The sequence below is a fragment of the Hydractinia symbiolongicarpus genome, chromosome 13, assembly GCF_029227915.1.
Source record: "Hydractinia symbiolongicarpus strain clone_291-10 chromosome 13, HSymV2.1, whole genome shotgun sequence".
NCBI classification, from domain to species: domain Eukaryota; kingdom Metazoa; phylum Cnidaria; class Hydrozoa; order Anthoathecata; family Hydractiniidae; genus Hydractinia; species Hydractinia symbiolongicarpus.
This window is the reverse complement of record NC_079887.1, coordinates 13,012,284-13,028,417: the sequence shown is the minus strand read 5'-3', so window position 1 is coordinate 13,028,417 and position 16,134 is coordinate 13,012,284. Positions and strand designations below refer to the sequence as shown.

The 16,134-nt window shown below is 33.9% G+C and overlaps 1 protein-coding gene across 1 annotated transcript; it reads right to left on the bottom strand.

The window, feature by feature from the left end:
• LOC130623374 (uncharacterized) lies at positions 1-15,132 on the bottom strand. Its single transcript, XM_057438848.1, has 20 exons — positions 14,863-15,132; positions 11,587-11,871; positions 11,366-11,473; positions 11,118-11,265; positions 10,798-10,977; positions 9,858-9,893; positions 8,992-9,111; positions 8,543-8,829; positions 8,144-8,234; positions 7,661-7,699; positions 6,346-6,467; positions 4,365-5,907; positions 3,543-3,925; positions 3,232-3,396; positions 3,034-3,144; positions 2,780-2,905; positions 2,414-2,507; positions 1,900-2,274; positions 1,658-1,786; positions 1-1,024 (listed from the first exon to the last, which is right to left on the bottom strand). Exons 1-20 carry the CDS (start codon positions 15,046-15,048, stop codon positions 633-635), a joined length of 4,920 nt encoding a protein of 1,639 aa, XP_057294831.1. The 5' UTR covers positions 15,049-15,132; the 3' UTR covers positions 1-632.
• Between the last annotated feature and the right edge of the window lie 1,002 nt (positions 15,133-16,134).

The following is a 16,134-nucleotide window of genomic DNA, read 5'->3' as shown; positions in this document are numbered from 1 at the left end:
GACAGTGGCTTTAATTACATTTTTATCCAACCAAAAAAAATACGTGTATTTAAAAACAACTTATGTATACTCACAAAAAAGGACACGAAAAAAAAGCTCATTGAGGCTTTGTTATACTCGTTTCAATTCTCTCATATCCTAAAAACCATTTACTTACTGGGCACATAGGAAACCTTTTAAACCTCTTCATGTCCAATAAACCCAAACATTATTTTCAATTGATATAGCAAGAACTTTCCAAAAAAGAAAACAACATAATATACTCCGCAAAAATTAACTTTATGTTTTATGTATTTGATACACGTGCTTGTGTTTTTTCAGTAAAAATTGCCGTGCAAAAAATTATTAAAATCTGTTTAAACTGTTGTTAAAAGTTCGACGCAAATAGAGAAATAACACTCATTTCCATTTAACTGCGTTTTATGCTATAGCGCAAAAAGTTCACGAGTTTTGTTGCCAGCGCATGCGCACTAAGACGTAAAGAAAGAGATTTAGTCCAAGTGCACACGCTCTAACAGCAAAACTTGTGAATCAGATGAATATATGTCTTTAGGCTGTGCAGTCGTTACAGTGGTGCGTGATTTTACTTAAAATATTCTAACAAAAATGACAATTGTCTTTCAAAAAATACTTTAAACCGTTAAACATATTCCAAATTGGCAGGACCAGTATGGAATGTTAACAAAGCGATAGGTGTAAAAATTTCCGCAATTTCGCACAAGAACTTCCCCATGGTCGTCTGCACAATAGTGAGAATAAAAATGGAGGATTCGAGAAACAACACCATCATCTATTGTAGGATGAGAACCCTGCATCCAGCCAGGGCTTCTTGTTCCACATCTGTTCGGACCATTAGTACAGTTGCCAAGAACCTTTGTCCCAAAACCAACATGAAATCTATGCCAACCGTCTTTCAAATTTCTAGCATCGCAAGAAGTTCCATTTGATTGGACAGCCCTGCTTTCATTAAGCCGCCATAATTCTTGGTGCAATACGTAGTTACTGCATTCCGCAATTGATGATACTAAGATAAGGAACATTATAGACATTCAGTGTTGGTCTAAGTAAGGAGAAATTCTGCCACAATGATTTTTTTCCTATTTATAAAGAATTTGTGGTAATTGCACCACCCAGTTGTTTATTTTTCTTTACTGTTTGTTACAGAGGAGGCGTTGGCTAGGAAAATTTACGATTCATATTTTTTTTCCTATTACAAGAAGTTTTCGAAAGTGTTATTTCCAGTACTAAAACAACGTTGGTTCTTTTTATAGATTTTCCGGAAAATGATTAGAAAAATTTATTATTATTTGAAGATTTCTTTCTTACTTTACTATCTATTATTTATTACCAATATGAAATGAACAACTAGTTTTACCATTGTATTGAATAGGTATATGTTTATAAAAGTTTACAACAAATTATGCGCCAAGAGCAACATCACATGGCTACAAGGCCATAAGTAAAGTTTCAAAAGGCAATCAAATTAGTTTTTTCAACTTTATTTTCTTTTTAAAATGAAGTTGCCCCAATTTAAAGTCAATATTTTGTTATTCAAATCGATTTATTTGCTTTCTTTCGTCTCCTGTTGATATTTTTTGCCCACAGGAATGAATGAGAAGAGAAAGTACTGTGTATTTTATATCTACGTAACACCTACTATTAACGTCACATCTTTTGCCAGCAAAACCTGTTGGACAGACACAGAAGTACTGGTTGGTTCTTGACTTTGTGCAAGAGCCTCCATTAAGGCATAAGTATTCACAAGATCTTGCTTCTAACCTTGCATCTGCAAAAGATATATGAAAAAAACACTGTTTTAATGTATGCAAGGTTTAGGCTAAGCAGAATCACTTTCATTATTTCAAAAACATATGTTTTTTCACGCGAACATTGCAATACCTTTTTCGCATTGGACATTTGCACATTCTGCACATGACACATCATCCCAACCAGCAACATCACTTGTTCCATCTACAACAGCACAGTTTTCTTGTGTACTTCCATCTGGTCGATTTGGTAGCCATTTGCGATATGCTGATGTTGCTCCACTACTCCATGTCCAATTTCCTTCATCTGTAACATCGGTTAAACCAATCCATGTTTTATTGGAGACTGAGGTTTGTTCTAAGTAGTACGCTTCGACAGGTCCTTCGACGGTAGGTAGTGTTGCAGCAATACTGTGACAGTGTTGTGTAGCGTTGTTATAATTCCTACATCCCGTAACTGGTTTATAACAATTTCCTTTAATGTAGATCCAGCCAGGTTCACATAATGCTAAAGGAGTAAATATTACGTAAAAAATTTTCTTAATGGTTAAAATTATTTTGTTCTAAAAATCGCAAAAACAAAAGAGTTTATTTGCGTCGGCCTGTTGTCACAGCATATTTGCTGGCAACGTAAATCTAAACCTTACCTGGAAAAATAGTGTATGATATTTTAACTTGTTCAATAAAATGGTTATTCTGTATCGCTTTATAACATATTTTCATATATACCTCTCCAGTATACTAAAACAAGAAGGGAATGATGAATACAAAAATATCGTGTCCAAGCCTCGTTCTCATTCGACTGCATTAGTGTGCATGCGCCAACAAAAAGGCTTTTTACGCTTAGGAGAACATTCAGCAAAGACAAACGATCTTTTAAGATTATTTTAAAATTAAAAGTTAAAGTCGTCATGGTATGGTGAATCATGGTATTCCTTATAAAACTTTCTTATTATGCAACTTTTCGTCCAATATTTATTGGATTAGAAGTCTCACCAACATATTATTTCTACCTCAATCCAAGCAGCAACATCGTTGATCGAATTTGATGAATAATAATAAGAAAACACAGGAACGGCAGCTGATATAATAACTGTAGGGTTAGCAAGTGTTGGAAAAACTTGGTTATATTCCACTTTCTGAATAACAAAAAGTAATTATTTGGTCACAATACTAGTAAAAAAATACCATAACTATTTTTTACATTACTTTAATCCATTGATTTACACTAAAACAAAATATATTTCTGCCAATTAAAATATACTACCTTGCAGAAAACAGGCGTCGAGTTAGAAAGCACAATGCTACGCCTTGGGAATGTTACTTCAAATTTTTTGGTTATAAAAGGTGGTAGGGCTTTGTGAATTGCTATCCAATGCTAAAAATAAAAAAAAATAAAAATATGTTAATGTAAATTGATTTGACGTACGGTAGTTCATTTTAAAGTGTGTATTTTTAGCCATACCAATCTAATGCCACTGTGAACACCATCAAAATTCTGTAACTCCCTTGCACAAACTTTTATATTATAATACTGAGCTCCTTCTGACCATGCAGTCATGGCATTCTTGAACGTGCTTCGATGTGCATGCTCTACTGATACGAGCAATTGCGTGGTGGTTAGATGTCTCTACAAGCGAAGAGGATAGAGAATGTTAAACAGCTTTGAGTCAGTCTTTTAAACTTACAAAGACGAAAAAAGGCAATTACACTGGTAACTTGGATAAAGAACTAAACTTAAAAAGGAGTCTAATTAAAGCTAGCTTGAAAACTTACTCGTAACCCAACCCGCGTACATCTAGTACCGGTGTACCAAGTGGGCATGTTGATGACGCCAAGTTCTATGTCAGGACCTTCTAAGCCATCTTGGTACGCAATCCAATGAACGGTTGGGTTTTTATCAAAACGTTCGAAAAAGTGTCTTCCAGCCACCATCGCACATGCCTTGAAACCAGTATTTGTAATGTCCTCACTCCAACTTGCTGTGGCGTCATGTGTAATATTATTTAATGTGTTTTGGTCCCATGATACAGAAAGTTGTATAGATATTTTGGATGTTGGATGGAAGTTATACATAGTAAGAGGTATGTACTTGCAGAATACGGTAGGTGCACCTGGCACTTCATCTAGCTGAGTCACTCCAGCTTGGTAAGGGAAGCCTAAATTGTATAATGCGCGGTTATAAACTATATGTGGGATAAGTTCTCGCGAATTTAAATTAAATTTAAAAAAAAAATCACAAAATTAAATCATCCTGAAAACTCTTCGGAACCAATTCGGAAAAGTAATTTAAACAAAAATTTTGCCGCATTTAATTGGCTTTTGTGTATTTTGCATTTTATAGAAATCCTCTGCTCGAATCGATTATTCTATCTTGTTTGTATATTCTATCTCAGTTAAGTATTGTCAAAGATAAATGCAAAGAATAACTAAACTACAAATCAAAATATATTAAGAACTAAAGTTATAATTTAAATGATGTTCAAGCAAAAACCTTAGCAAAATAGACATCTTATTATTTTATTTATTTATCTATTTGTGGAGTAATTTCGCGTTTTTTTTACAAATGCATGTTGCTTATTTCATAGGTTGACTTACGTTCGCATTTTCCAGGATGAGCAATGGTAACGTTGTGTCGAGTATTATTGCCGTATCTTTCGCAATGTGATTTATCAAGTTGACATCGGCTTACATAGGTCACAAAATCGTTTCCACAAAAGGCATCAGCTCTATCGTAACATGTTCTGATACATCCGCAGTATGGCCTATTTCGGAAATCCTTCCTACACTCAAGATGGTTTGGGCAATTAAAATATGAACATTGATCGATGGCACCTGTCACAATATAGTTGACTTTGACATCTGTTTTACGCAAAGTGCTAGTGTCAGAGGAATGTTTAGCACATATCTCAACATATCTTGTGGTGATATTCTTCACCCAAGAAATAATTGCACCTTTTTTGACCTCACCTTCCGCTTCTTCGGGAGTTGTAAAAACACTTGGATTTGCGCTGTAAATGTATCGGAATTTAACTTTTTGGCAAGTACTGTCCTTGTGTTTCGTAAAATTTAACTTCCCGTATTCCGTGATACTATTGGAACGACCTGCAACAGCTATGTAATTCACTGAAATGTTTCTGAATCCACTAAAAGCTACACTTTCTTTTGCACATATGTCAAATCCATTTGAAGAAACGTTTCTTAGCCAAAGGCTAACGTGACGGGAGGTATAATATGACTGCCGTCCGATGTTGGCAGTTGCTGCGATTACTGGAATGCTACTCATTTTAGAAGGAAATGGATAAGCCTGACACATTATGCCTGTAGAAAATCTTGTTAAGTTAACGCTATTGTGCTGAAATCTTGCGCTCTGTGCTGTGCTCTTGAACACGAAAAGACTTTGAAGACGAAGACTAAAATAATTCAGGTTTCGCTCAATTGTGTACGATATTCTTACATTAAGATTACTATTCGAGTTTGTAACTGATGTTAAGTACGCAGAGCTGGCGTGGTTTCCAGAGATAAATTGTAGCAATGTCACCCCATGATTAATGTTGCGATGATGAGGTTCAAGTGTAAATGTGAAGCTTGTTGTCCCAAAAAGCTGCGATGTATAAACAGAGTTTGTCTGTGTTCTTACGCCGACTGCTGGTTTAAAACAGGCATAATTTGTCAATAAATAAACGTGGCGTCCCCGTCTGCCTACATTGGAAGCTGTTGTTAAACGAGAAATATTGAATGAAGATGCAAATTTTCTGTAGTTACAAAAACCTTCACTGTATCCAGCCACTCCTGAGCTGATATCCAGTCTTTCGTAATTCATGATTGCATAGGTAGCGGTCTCATCTGTTGTTATTACAGCTTGAAAAGTATGTTTTGACGATGAACTGTACTTATTCACAAGGATGTAGCTGATTATCAGTGCTCGTTTTGCAGTGAAGGTTGTTGCACCTGTCTTTCGTACATCAGCGGTGGCTCTGGAAAGAATATGCTGAGAGGTTGTTTCTCGGAAATATATATTCCCACCACGAGAAGAATCTAAATCCATGGTGTATAGTCCTAGAATTGTGTTTGAATTTGGAATGGATAAACTTGTTGATGATATGCGTGTGTTAAAAGACACCAATCCATTTACGGCAATCTGAAAAAAATAACATTGTTCAAGTATTCATACATAGCTTAAATTGTTGGAAGCCCTATTACGAATTAGTTGTTTTGTAGCTCTTGCTATAGTTATTAAAAAGTACTGACTCCTCAGATAAAACTTAAATGCCATGCTAAAACAGCAATTGTGGCACGGTGTTCTGTTGAAAGGATGAAAGGTAATAGGTGTGACTCAAGGGACCGCATCAGCATACAGGGACGATAAAAATTGGGCCTATCATTCTGTGACAAGTAACAGAAATATATCTAGTGGCTGGAGTGTTATTAAAGAATTTGAAACTATAGTCTTACAGAGCTGTAGTTATGGTAATAATATGTCTAATATATTTTGTTCATTAGTGTGGAATATTGTTCTGTTCAACACGCTTACATTTTCAATAACACATAATAACAACTATAGTAAAAAATAACGTACGTAGATTTGCGATCTGGTCACAGAGAATAGTTTCATTGGTTTGGATAATGCATATAAGTTGACGGTATCGTCACCGGGAGGAACTAATCTGTCGCCTTGGGAAATTCCATATGAATACAGCACTGCGGAAAAAAACAAGATTTACTATTTCCGAAAAAAAAACCATTGCTTCTCACGTAGCTGGTATTTACAATATTCTATACCGTGAAAAACTATCTAAGCTAGTATTGTTTAAAGGAGGTTCGAAAACGTAGTAACTAAATACATAAATTTTAGATTCTATTAGAATCCTACAGTTCGGGAGGGTGAGGAGGACGTATTTCGCCCCCTTCCCCCTTTCTTTTTTCTATGCCGTAAATTCATGATTCTTTTTTAATTACCTGCATGCCAAATTGTTAGGGTCAATACCTCTAAAAGTTTTAGACATGTTATGTTCGGTTTACCCTAGACAGAATTTGGTTAAATAACGAATAGCATTTTTTCATAAGCTCCTTAGGATATCTTGGTATTGAAATGTAAAACAACGCGATGGTCTAAATTCTTGTTTTGAATACCCTTCGAGACAATGGTTGAGTTAAGAGGATTTCTGCATTTAAATGATCTGCTAGAGTAATCCTTGACATTTGCTTCATAAATGATGAAAAAGTCAATACCTTTTATTCTAAAATTAAAACTTTCTTTTCTTACAGACTTCGTATTCCTTTCCGTTTCAATAAAGCTCGCTACAACGTCAAATTACTTATGATGTAGTAAAAAAAGATAAAATGAAGTTCGCAAAGATAGCCTAACTGGTAATTTCTGCACAAAAAATTTATGAACTGAAAAGACTTGTTCTCACCTTTGCCGTTATATAGTTTATTTCCTATGACTTTGTAAGTTCAAAGGGACCTGGATTAAATTTAGGGAGGTTTGATAGAGCTTCAATGAAAAAGACGTAATGCCGCCTTTCTTTTGTTCCTTCCTTTCATTGTTCAAATATCATTTTAATGCAGAAATCTCTTTAAATACACATTGACGATTTATGTCATACTTCTTTGCAAAAAAAAGTTTTAATAAATGATTTTGACTATCTGTCTATCTGCGAAAGACGCGTTCTGTTACGGAAACACGAAATGCTATATATAAAGGACGGGCGATTCCGTTGTTTTTCCCACGGACTAGTTTACAATATAATACCCGTATGCATCTGCATGTCACGCAAAATGGTAACTAACTGAGCGAGACACGAAATGTGGTAAATAAAGGAATGGCGAACCCGTGGATTTATCAACGCCCACCAACTATTATAGTTGTATTTCTTAAGAATAAAACTTACATGTGGTGCTTGGTCGCATAGTTGTACTTGTTGTGGGAGCTATGAAAATTGAAGCAAAAAATTATGATTAAACTAACAATTATCGATTTTAAAGTCGCATGAAGTAAAACTGCTTGTAATTGAAATATAATTTCCTATTGAAATACTATGTTGTATTATCGTAAATAAACAGCTACGATACTTTAAAATAGAATATAAACTTTGACAACCACGTACTGTTGTTGATATGCACCCGCGATCACAAAGGTTATAGTAAGAACACACGCTTTTTGAAACAAAGCAAGGGTATGAACACATTAGGAGAAATTTTCTCTTAAAAGCATGATTCTTAGAGTCTTTAGAATATCTGTTCTGCATACCTGAAATTTGATCACACATATTTCAACATTTGCTTTCAAAATAAGTAAGAGGAAATGTTTTTGTTTTGGTCAGGAAGCCTTTATTGCTAAAATTTATGAAAATCATTTTCTCATATATCCTTACCGGTGCTACAATCTCTTCCAAATGAAATGGAGATGTCATCCAATGCAATGTCACTCTTATATTCATCCCCTCTGACTGCAACGAACGTTAACTAAACGTTTCATGAAAACTATATTACTGAATATAAAATAATAACATTGCCAATGCAAATTTTTAAATCGCAATTAGGATAGATGCCACGCAACACGAAATGCAATGCAATGTAAAATAACGTTGGTTTTGCGCAAAATAATTAATTGCATAAAAAACCGAGAATATTGCAAAAAAGACAATAAACTAAACATATCTTTAAAGCCGTATTAAAATTTCGAAATGTTTTAGTGGCTTTCCTATTTTACAAAAACATTGGGAGATTGCAGGGTCAGATACAAATAACAAAATGCTTATTAAAGAACCTACATTCAAAACGGGTGAAGAAGAACGGCTTAAGAATTGGTTCAAAGAAACAGATTCGCTATTCCATCGATCTCCCTTGTTGCCATTGCGAGACCATATAGTTTCTGTTCTGTATCTGTTCGCTAGTGATACTAAAAGTGACCCCATATCGTAACCATACATGTGGTACGCAAATTGTAAGCAACCGGTGTGACGGACATTAGAATTTGATATTAAAATAGAAATTGAGCTCCTTGAATTCGCAGCCCTCCCGGTTGCTTCGTAATAAATGTAGTATCCCCGAGAACTTCCTAAAATAAGAACAGTTAAATTTGAGTGTTAGAAGGTCACATGTAAAGGGAAGTTTCCTTATTGGAAATTTTCTGTGTACTCTTGTTTTAATCTATTGTACTTCTCTCGTCTGGCTAATAAGATACAAAGAAATGATTATAATAGAAAACTAAGAAACATACCGCTTGCGTCAACACTTGGTCCAGTGCTTGAAGAAGGTGTGCTACCATAATGTCGAGACCAACCAGAGTTTAACGTAAAGCCGCATGAATTTCGTTCGAAATCGCAGAAGCTCAATTGCCCTACAAAGTCAGGAACACTGTTGTAAGAAATTATGTTATTTGTGACTCATACCCTCAACGACGTATATGAAGTATACGTGTTTTAATAGTCGTAAAATGCAGCGATGTATTAAAAAATCATATAATCCTTAGAAGTGCTTCTGATGTAAGAAAAACTTATCACTTCTAAATTGACACATAGAGAGCACACACATAGAACTAACATTTTGTCAATTAACTGTCTATAAAGTGCAGTATTTGCCAAAAGATAGTAAGATCAGTCTATAGTAAAGTAATAAAAAACTTTTCAAACTATTTTATTGAGTATGTTTTATCCCATGCAGTCCTAACAAGATCTTTAGAAAGTAAATATTATGCAAGCGGATTTTATGGGATTTTTTAGAGGAATTATTTGTCCTTTTAAATGACAGCTTCAACCAAAACTTAGTTGTCAAATTGAACTTAATAGTGGCAATCCACGCCGAATTGTCACAAGCAGTTTCAGATTCGATTTCAAAGTATTGCTTTATGTGTGTAAATAATCTTAAATCCTTTCACTGATACGGGCACCTTTTTACTGAGAGAGCGTGTTTATTGACGATAACACAGCATTATAATGGCTCCAACTATTCTGAAATTCTTTTACAGGAATTTTTCCTTCATGCAACTTTGAAACGGATGCTTGTGGTTTTACTGGAGCAAATTGGGTCAGACGCTCAGGAAGGATATTTTATCAATTTCTTAGTTTTTGAAAATGCAAAACTTACCGGCTCTGTATACTGTTGTTGCACTTGCAAGTTTGACTACAAAGATTAAGATAAGAATACACAAGCGTAATTTAAACAGAGCAAGGACATGTACAAGTTAGCGTAAATTTTATGGTTAACTATAACAGTTCTTTGGATTTGCTATGCTGCAGATTTCAATGTGACCGCTTTTTAACATCTGCTTCCATTTTAAATAAAAGAAAATGTTTTAATCAGGTTGGGTTTATAGGACGGCGGAAGACGGGAGGGAAGGGGAGCTTTCAATATCCAATTTACTTAATAACTCCTAAACCATATCGCTTTAAATTTTGTGATTTTTCATCACTTTTAATTATTTTTAGTATAGTCATAAATTTATTGGCATGACTGTTGTCACAGTCACAAACATTTTTTGATTTAAATGTCCTGATCAACATTTCAAAAGTGATATTTCAGGCTTTGCTTTGATAAAGTAGTTTTAAAGAAATATCAGATGTCATATTCGACTGAATGATGTCACTTATCTCAATTTTTCTCTAAAGTGCCAACAAAAATTCATGGCAGGCAATTTATCCTCCTTCTTAACTTTAGGATAGAAGGAGGAAGTGAGGGAAACACTCAAAAAGCCTGGCCTGAATAAAGTTCAAACCAAGTAAGGTTCCCTTAAGTGCGGTAAAAGATTACCGAAATTTCCAATATAACAATCGCTTTTCGTATGCTTAGATTTACTTTAACCAATCAAGACAGTTTGGTTATGGCTCTTCAAAATAATTCTTCGTACATGTTACTCCATCTTCATTTTGTGGACAAATGTGACCGCCGATCACATGAAGTAATGGGTTACTTTGTGGAAGGAGAGGAGAGACCCGTATGAAGTTGCGGCAGAAAATTTGTGCAGAGACTTATTATTATAGAGAATAATTCTTTAAGGTGAACAATACAAAATAAATATTTGTCAGACCTTGACAACTTGTATCTGTTACTTTTCCACTAGTTCTACACATCTCTTTTCTTAGGTCACATTGATTGCGATAGACAATACCATCACTGCCGCAAACAGAGGCGTTGACATGACCACAATTCGCATGTATCCAAGTTTCTTCACCAGAGCAATGCGAGCAAGAGGACTCTAAAATTCCTCCTGCAAATAAAGTATTAATAAAACCATAATAACAACAACAACAGCAACAACAATAACATTGTAAACAACAGCAAGAACAACAACAAAAACAACAACAAGACAGTCTAGTTATACCTTTTTATATACAATGTTTTACTTACCATTATCGCATTGATAATGCGAATTTGGAGTTAAACCAACAACGAAAAGACCTGGTACAAACACATTAGATCGACATTGAAGTTTCATGGAGTCAATATTACTACCGGGAAAGACGCAAACATGACTTTCAGTTCCTCTAAATCCAACCTAAAATAAAAAAAAAGCAACATGACAGAGAAATCAAGTTCAGTGGTAAAAATCACAAGAACTTTAATTTGGCCAATTTAATGGATGTATTGCTACTTACTTTAGCTGTGCGACTCGAAGTACCATTGTAGTAACTCAGATTATCATAGCTCATGAGAGCATATGTTGTCGTTCCATTGGATGCAATAATGGCTTGAAAAGTATTCCTCTAAAATTTTACATAATAGTCAATGTGTTAGGAAATCAATGCAGGAATGAGTGAATGACTAAATGTGTTTTTAAGGAAGAAAAAGGAAAAACATATGGGTATGTTATATTAACCTTTTCTGGATGATGTTGGGCTCCTGATTTGTACCAGGTAGTAACTAAAATCCTGTTCGGCGCTGCTACAAATTCACCGTCTTTCTTTTGTATTAGGTGATTTATCTTATATAAATCTTCTTGTGAAACAATCGTACGATAGTAAATATTGCATTCCGCGCATGTTGAATCAAATTTTGCATCAGCATAGTACACATATAGTGAATTGCTAGGTAACTGTTGCCAAGCCCATGAGGGCTTTACTTCGCCATTATCACTTGGAAATATAACTCCGTTGCTGCTTATCTAAAAAAAATAAAGTAAATAGGAATAGTTTGATAGATAAACTTATCCTCGCGCGTTCCGAAAAATGGAAAATTTGGAAATGTGCGCTTGCATCAATGAAATTATAAATACTTGTTGATTTTAGATTTTGTATTTCTTTTTAGTGCGCATAAATATTTTCCCGTTATTAACTTGATTTTTTTGTAAGCCAATAAATTTGAAAACCAACAATTGGTTTGTTATCCGTTAACGTTTTTCTCCTTTCGCGGTAACCCCGTTCGTTACAGGGCTTTTCAAACATATTATTACTAAGGGAATTCTTCACACCTTCCGCCATAACTTTATAGAGGCTTTGTCAAATGAGATCGAATTTGTAACAACCCTAGTATATCATCGAAGACACCAAGTGGCAGCAATAAACGTTTGCTTGTATCAGCACTCCTTTGTAAGGGCGTCAAAAGCGTAGATCTATGTCTTGGTTTAAAGGGAAGATCATCATCATCAGACTGTTACGGTACTGAGTAGTATGCACACTCTGTAGTTAAGTTTTACCTGAATTGGGCAATCGAGACAGCTAATGTATCTATGCTCTATTAATTAATTTTTAGCGTGATTAGTGTTAAAGAAGACAAAGAAAACATTGGCAGTTAGTTTGACACATGGCTACAAGACAAATTTTAAAATCCTATTGCAAAAGTGTCCTCGTTCACGAAGCAATACACAATGAAATGATATTATGCAAATTTCATTCAATCAGCCAATCAATTTCAAGATTGCATTTAAAGATAGAAAAACAACTTTATCTAAGTCATTTTACATGCTTTTAATGTCATGTCAGCGAGTTTCTAGCACAGTTGTCTATTATGAGAGTACATATTTTGATCAATTAATTGATTTTTATCGGATTAGGTATTCTTAGCAAAAGAATTACATTAACAATGCGGTGTAAACTTGAAGGCATGGTTTCTATTAGTTATTTTTAAGGGGGAAATTTTTTACATTATTTTTCTTACGTAAAAAAATCACTGAGAAGATATATCTATTATATATATCTAAAGCTAGTGAAACCATGCACAATACGTACACATTGTCGCATTGAAAAAAATCAAAGTAAGTTTTCTGATGGTAGTTATTCTGTTATCAGTCACCTTAGAAATGTTTCCAATCAAATTAATTTATGCAAGGGTTTGCTAATTTATGTACAGGTATTCCTTGTTTGAATTGACGGGAAGTTCTATATGGTTAGATTTGAAAATTTTACTTTAATAAAAAATATTTTTAATTCAGGAGAATAACAATTGCTAGGACAGTTGCAATAAGTGAGAAAAAAACAACGATTTTAGTTTCTAGACAAGTCCGAGGAAATAAAAAATACAAATTCTGTCTTTTGAATACTTTATCACCATATCTTTGCATTCCGTTCTGTAAATTTCTCAGATTGCCTCTGACGACATACCACAATTAAACTTAATTCTTTATCTTATATCTCTATAGATATACTGATGTATTTCTTATCTTTAAGGCGAGTTTTTGCAGCACATAATTTTAGTGTTTTCCACTTTCTGATACAAATATTTTATCGTGCTTGATTGTGTTATATATACTAAAAAGATGATTGGCTAACAAATTTAAATGCCACTTAGACCTCAGTCTTTAAGGAATGTAGATTTTATTGGCTTTTCAAATGCAAGTATTCCCCAAATCTTTGCACATCCTACATAACTTTAAAGGACGTTGCTTTTAGGAGAGATTTGAGTTCCTGAGAGATTTCTAACATCAGCTGTTAATAAATTTTATTTTAAAAATTTATCAAAAAATTTAGTTAAACTAAGCGTTAGCCTGCGGAAAACGCCACATGAATTTGGCTGCTGCTAATCGCAGCTACCGTACTTTACAAAATGACAACAATTTAATAATAGCAGGAACCTTAAATAAAATGAGAATGGTGTGCAAAACATAAATTTTTGATTTTAATATATGCTGCGACTTGCCACAGTTTGACACGTTGGCTATGCAGCAAACCAAGCTGAAAGGTTAACACCTGAATACACCCCGTCAAGTAGCTAAACTTTTTGTTCATTCTACAGCTAGTCGTATCTGTTATACTACTAATGATTGTTATTGTTGTCTCTAGGTGAAAACAAAACTTCGCACTGCAGACCATAATTAGAAGGCTTCACAAGGGTCTTTTTGTGTTAACAAGAAAATCACCCACAGCGGAGGATATTCTGGACCTCCTTTGAGTAATTAAAAGTCTTTGTTAACAAACACGGATTTGTTGATCTCCTGCCATGATTAGTTCTTACTCTTTACCTTATAAGGACTCCCAGCCTCCTAACTAAGGTAAAATAATTTATTTTAATCACTAAAATGTATGCTGCGATGGTCACAATTAAAGGATTATTATGCCCAAGATCTTTTTTCACAGGGGGTTTCGTCCCACGTCGATCAAAACACTGCTGAGTTTAGATTTTATGTGAAAAATGCAGTGAAAACTAAAGTTGATTTTTGATTGGCACATGTTTTTTTATATATAAAAAACCACTTTATAAGAAACTGACCAGTCCCCTTCAAATAAATGAAGAAGATTTTACTAGTTGTAAAAATGTAATTTTTTTAAGTATAAAACCTTTTTTAGGTATTGCTACCTGCTAATTTATGATTCCTTGTATGCACCACCTTTGTTTTGTCAAAATCATGTTTTTAATTTAATACATTTCACGCATCATCGAAGAACATTAATCACATTACTACCGCTGAAAAGAATGCAACGCGTTATAATTTATATATATACTATTTATTGGCCAAGAAATTCTAATTTTCCTTTTGCCATACTGTAAATGCCATACTGTATTTAAGTACTTCTTAATAGTGGGCGTATTTATATGTTAGATTTTATATTTGCTTAATTAATGTTCATGTAGAATAATAATCGGTTATAAAGATATAAATCCATCTATATTTTTAATATCAAACACATATCTAATTAAAAAAACTGTTCATTAAACTTACATAAAACATTGTTTGGTCAGTTTTCCACATTTTGATGTTTTCTTTTGTAGTCACAAGATAGGTATTATCGTCACCTCCACCGAGTCCTGTGTCACCAACAGAACTTCCATAATCTAAAAACGCACTAGAACATCTGTCCAAACTGGTGGCAAGTAACACCAGCAAAAGCAATCGTTTGCATATCATTTCTGTTTGATTCTGCGGTTGTAGTTTTTTATTATGAACACATTTCTTGTTTGCTAAATCATATATCAACAATCTAGGAAGCGTAAGAAGACAATAGAGATAAAAAATTAAATTATATAAATATGTTTAAGAAAGAACATTGTCTACTATTTAGTATAATACGAAGCATTATGTTTCCTTGATTGTTGGTATATAGATGACAAGCTTGGTGGGAGTTTTAAAAAAGTGTGACCACGTATTCGCTAGTTAATTATTTGCAAATTTGAATGGCTCGATGGATTTTAAAGCCCTTAACATTCTAACCCTCTTCCCATTTTTTCTGAATGATTTGTGGTAAATCGTTTAAATGACCCGAAACATATATTTAAAACAATAATGAGGGTGTCGTTACCTTTTTTTAAAAAACCTTCTCGAGACTTCTAAGAGACCATATTTTGTGTTTAACAAAGTCATTTTGCCGTAACAATGTATTTTAAATATATTAAGTAAATGATTCCCCATTGACACCAAATAAAATTAGTTTTATTTAAGTTGGGTTTACATAAACTGGTTTTCATTAAAACTCGTTTTTTTATTTACTATTCACACATAAAGTTCCAAAAACATTTCCCACGATCAAAATAAAATTCATTATGTTCAAAAATTCTGACTTAAAGCCTCTTTGAAAGAAGTGAGAAATATTCTCAGGTCAGGACCTTGAATAAAGTTTATGAAGAACCTGATAGTTACGTTACAACATAATAATAATCCTTAAAATTTATTTCACTGAAAGTTTACAAGTGGATCTCAACAACAAACGTCTTTGAACTTTTACAACTTCGCCTTAAACTTAATAACAAACTGTTTTCAGATATGCAGCCTCATGTTTACTTTTGCATATTTCCCTTTTAAACATGAACACAGAAAGCTATTGCTCCTTATACTTACGCACCACAACCACTACAATAGTTCGAACAGCATAAAATACACCAAAAGGTTGTATTATTAACTCGAATATGAGTTCAATGACATTTAATCCTTTATATTTTGCGTCATTTATCTTCTTAAGTACAAACAAATTTCTCGTGCTCCACGAGCACGTCAGGA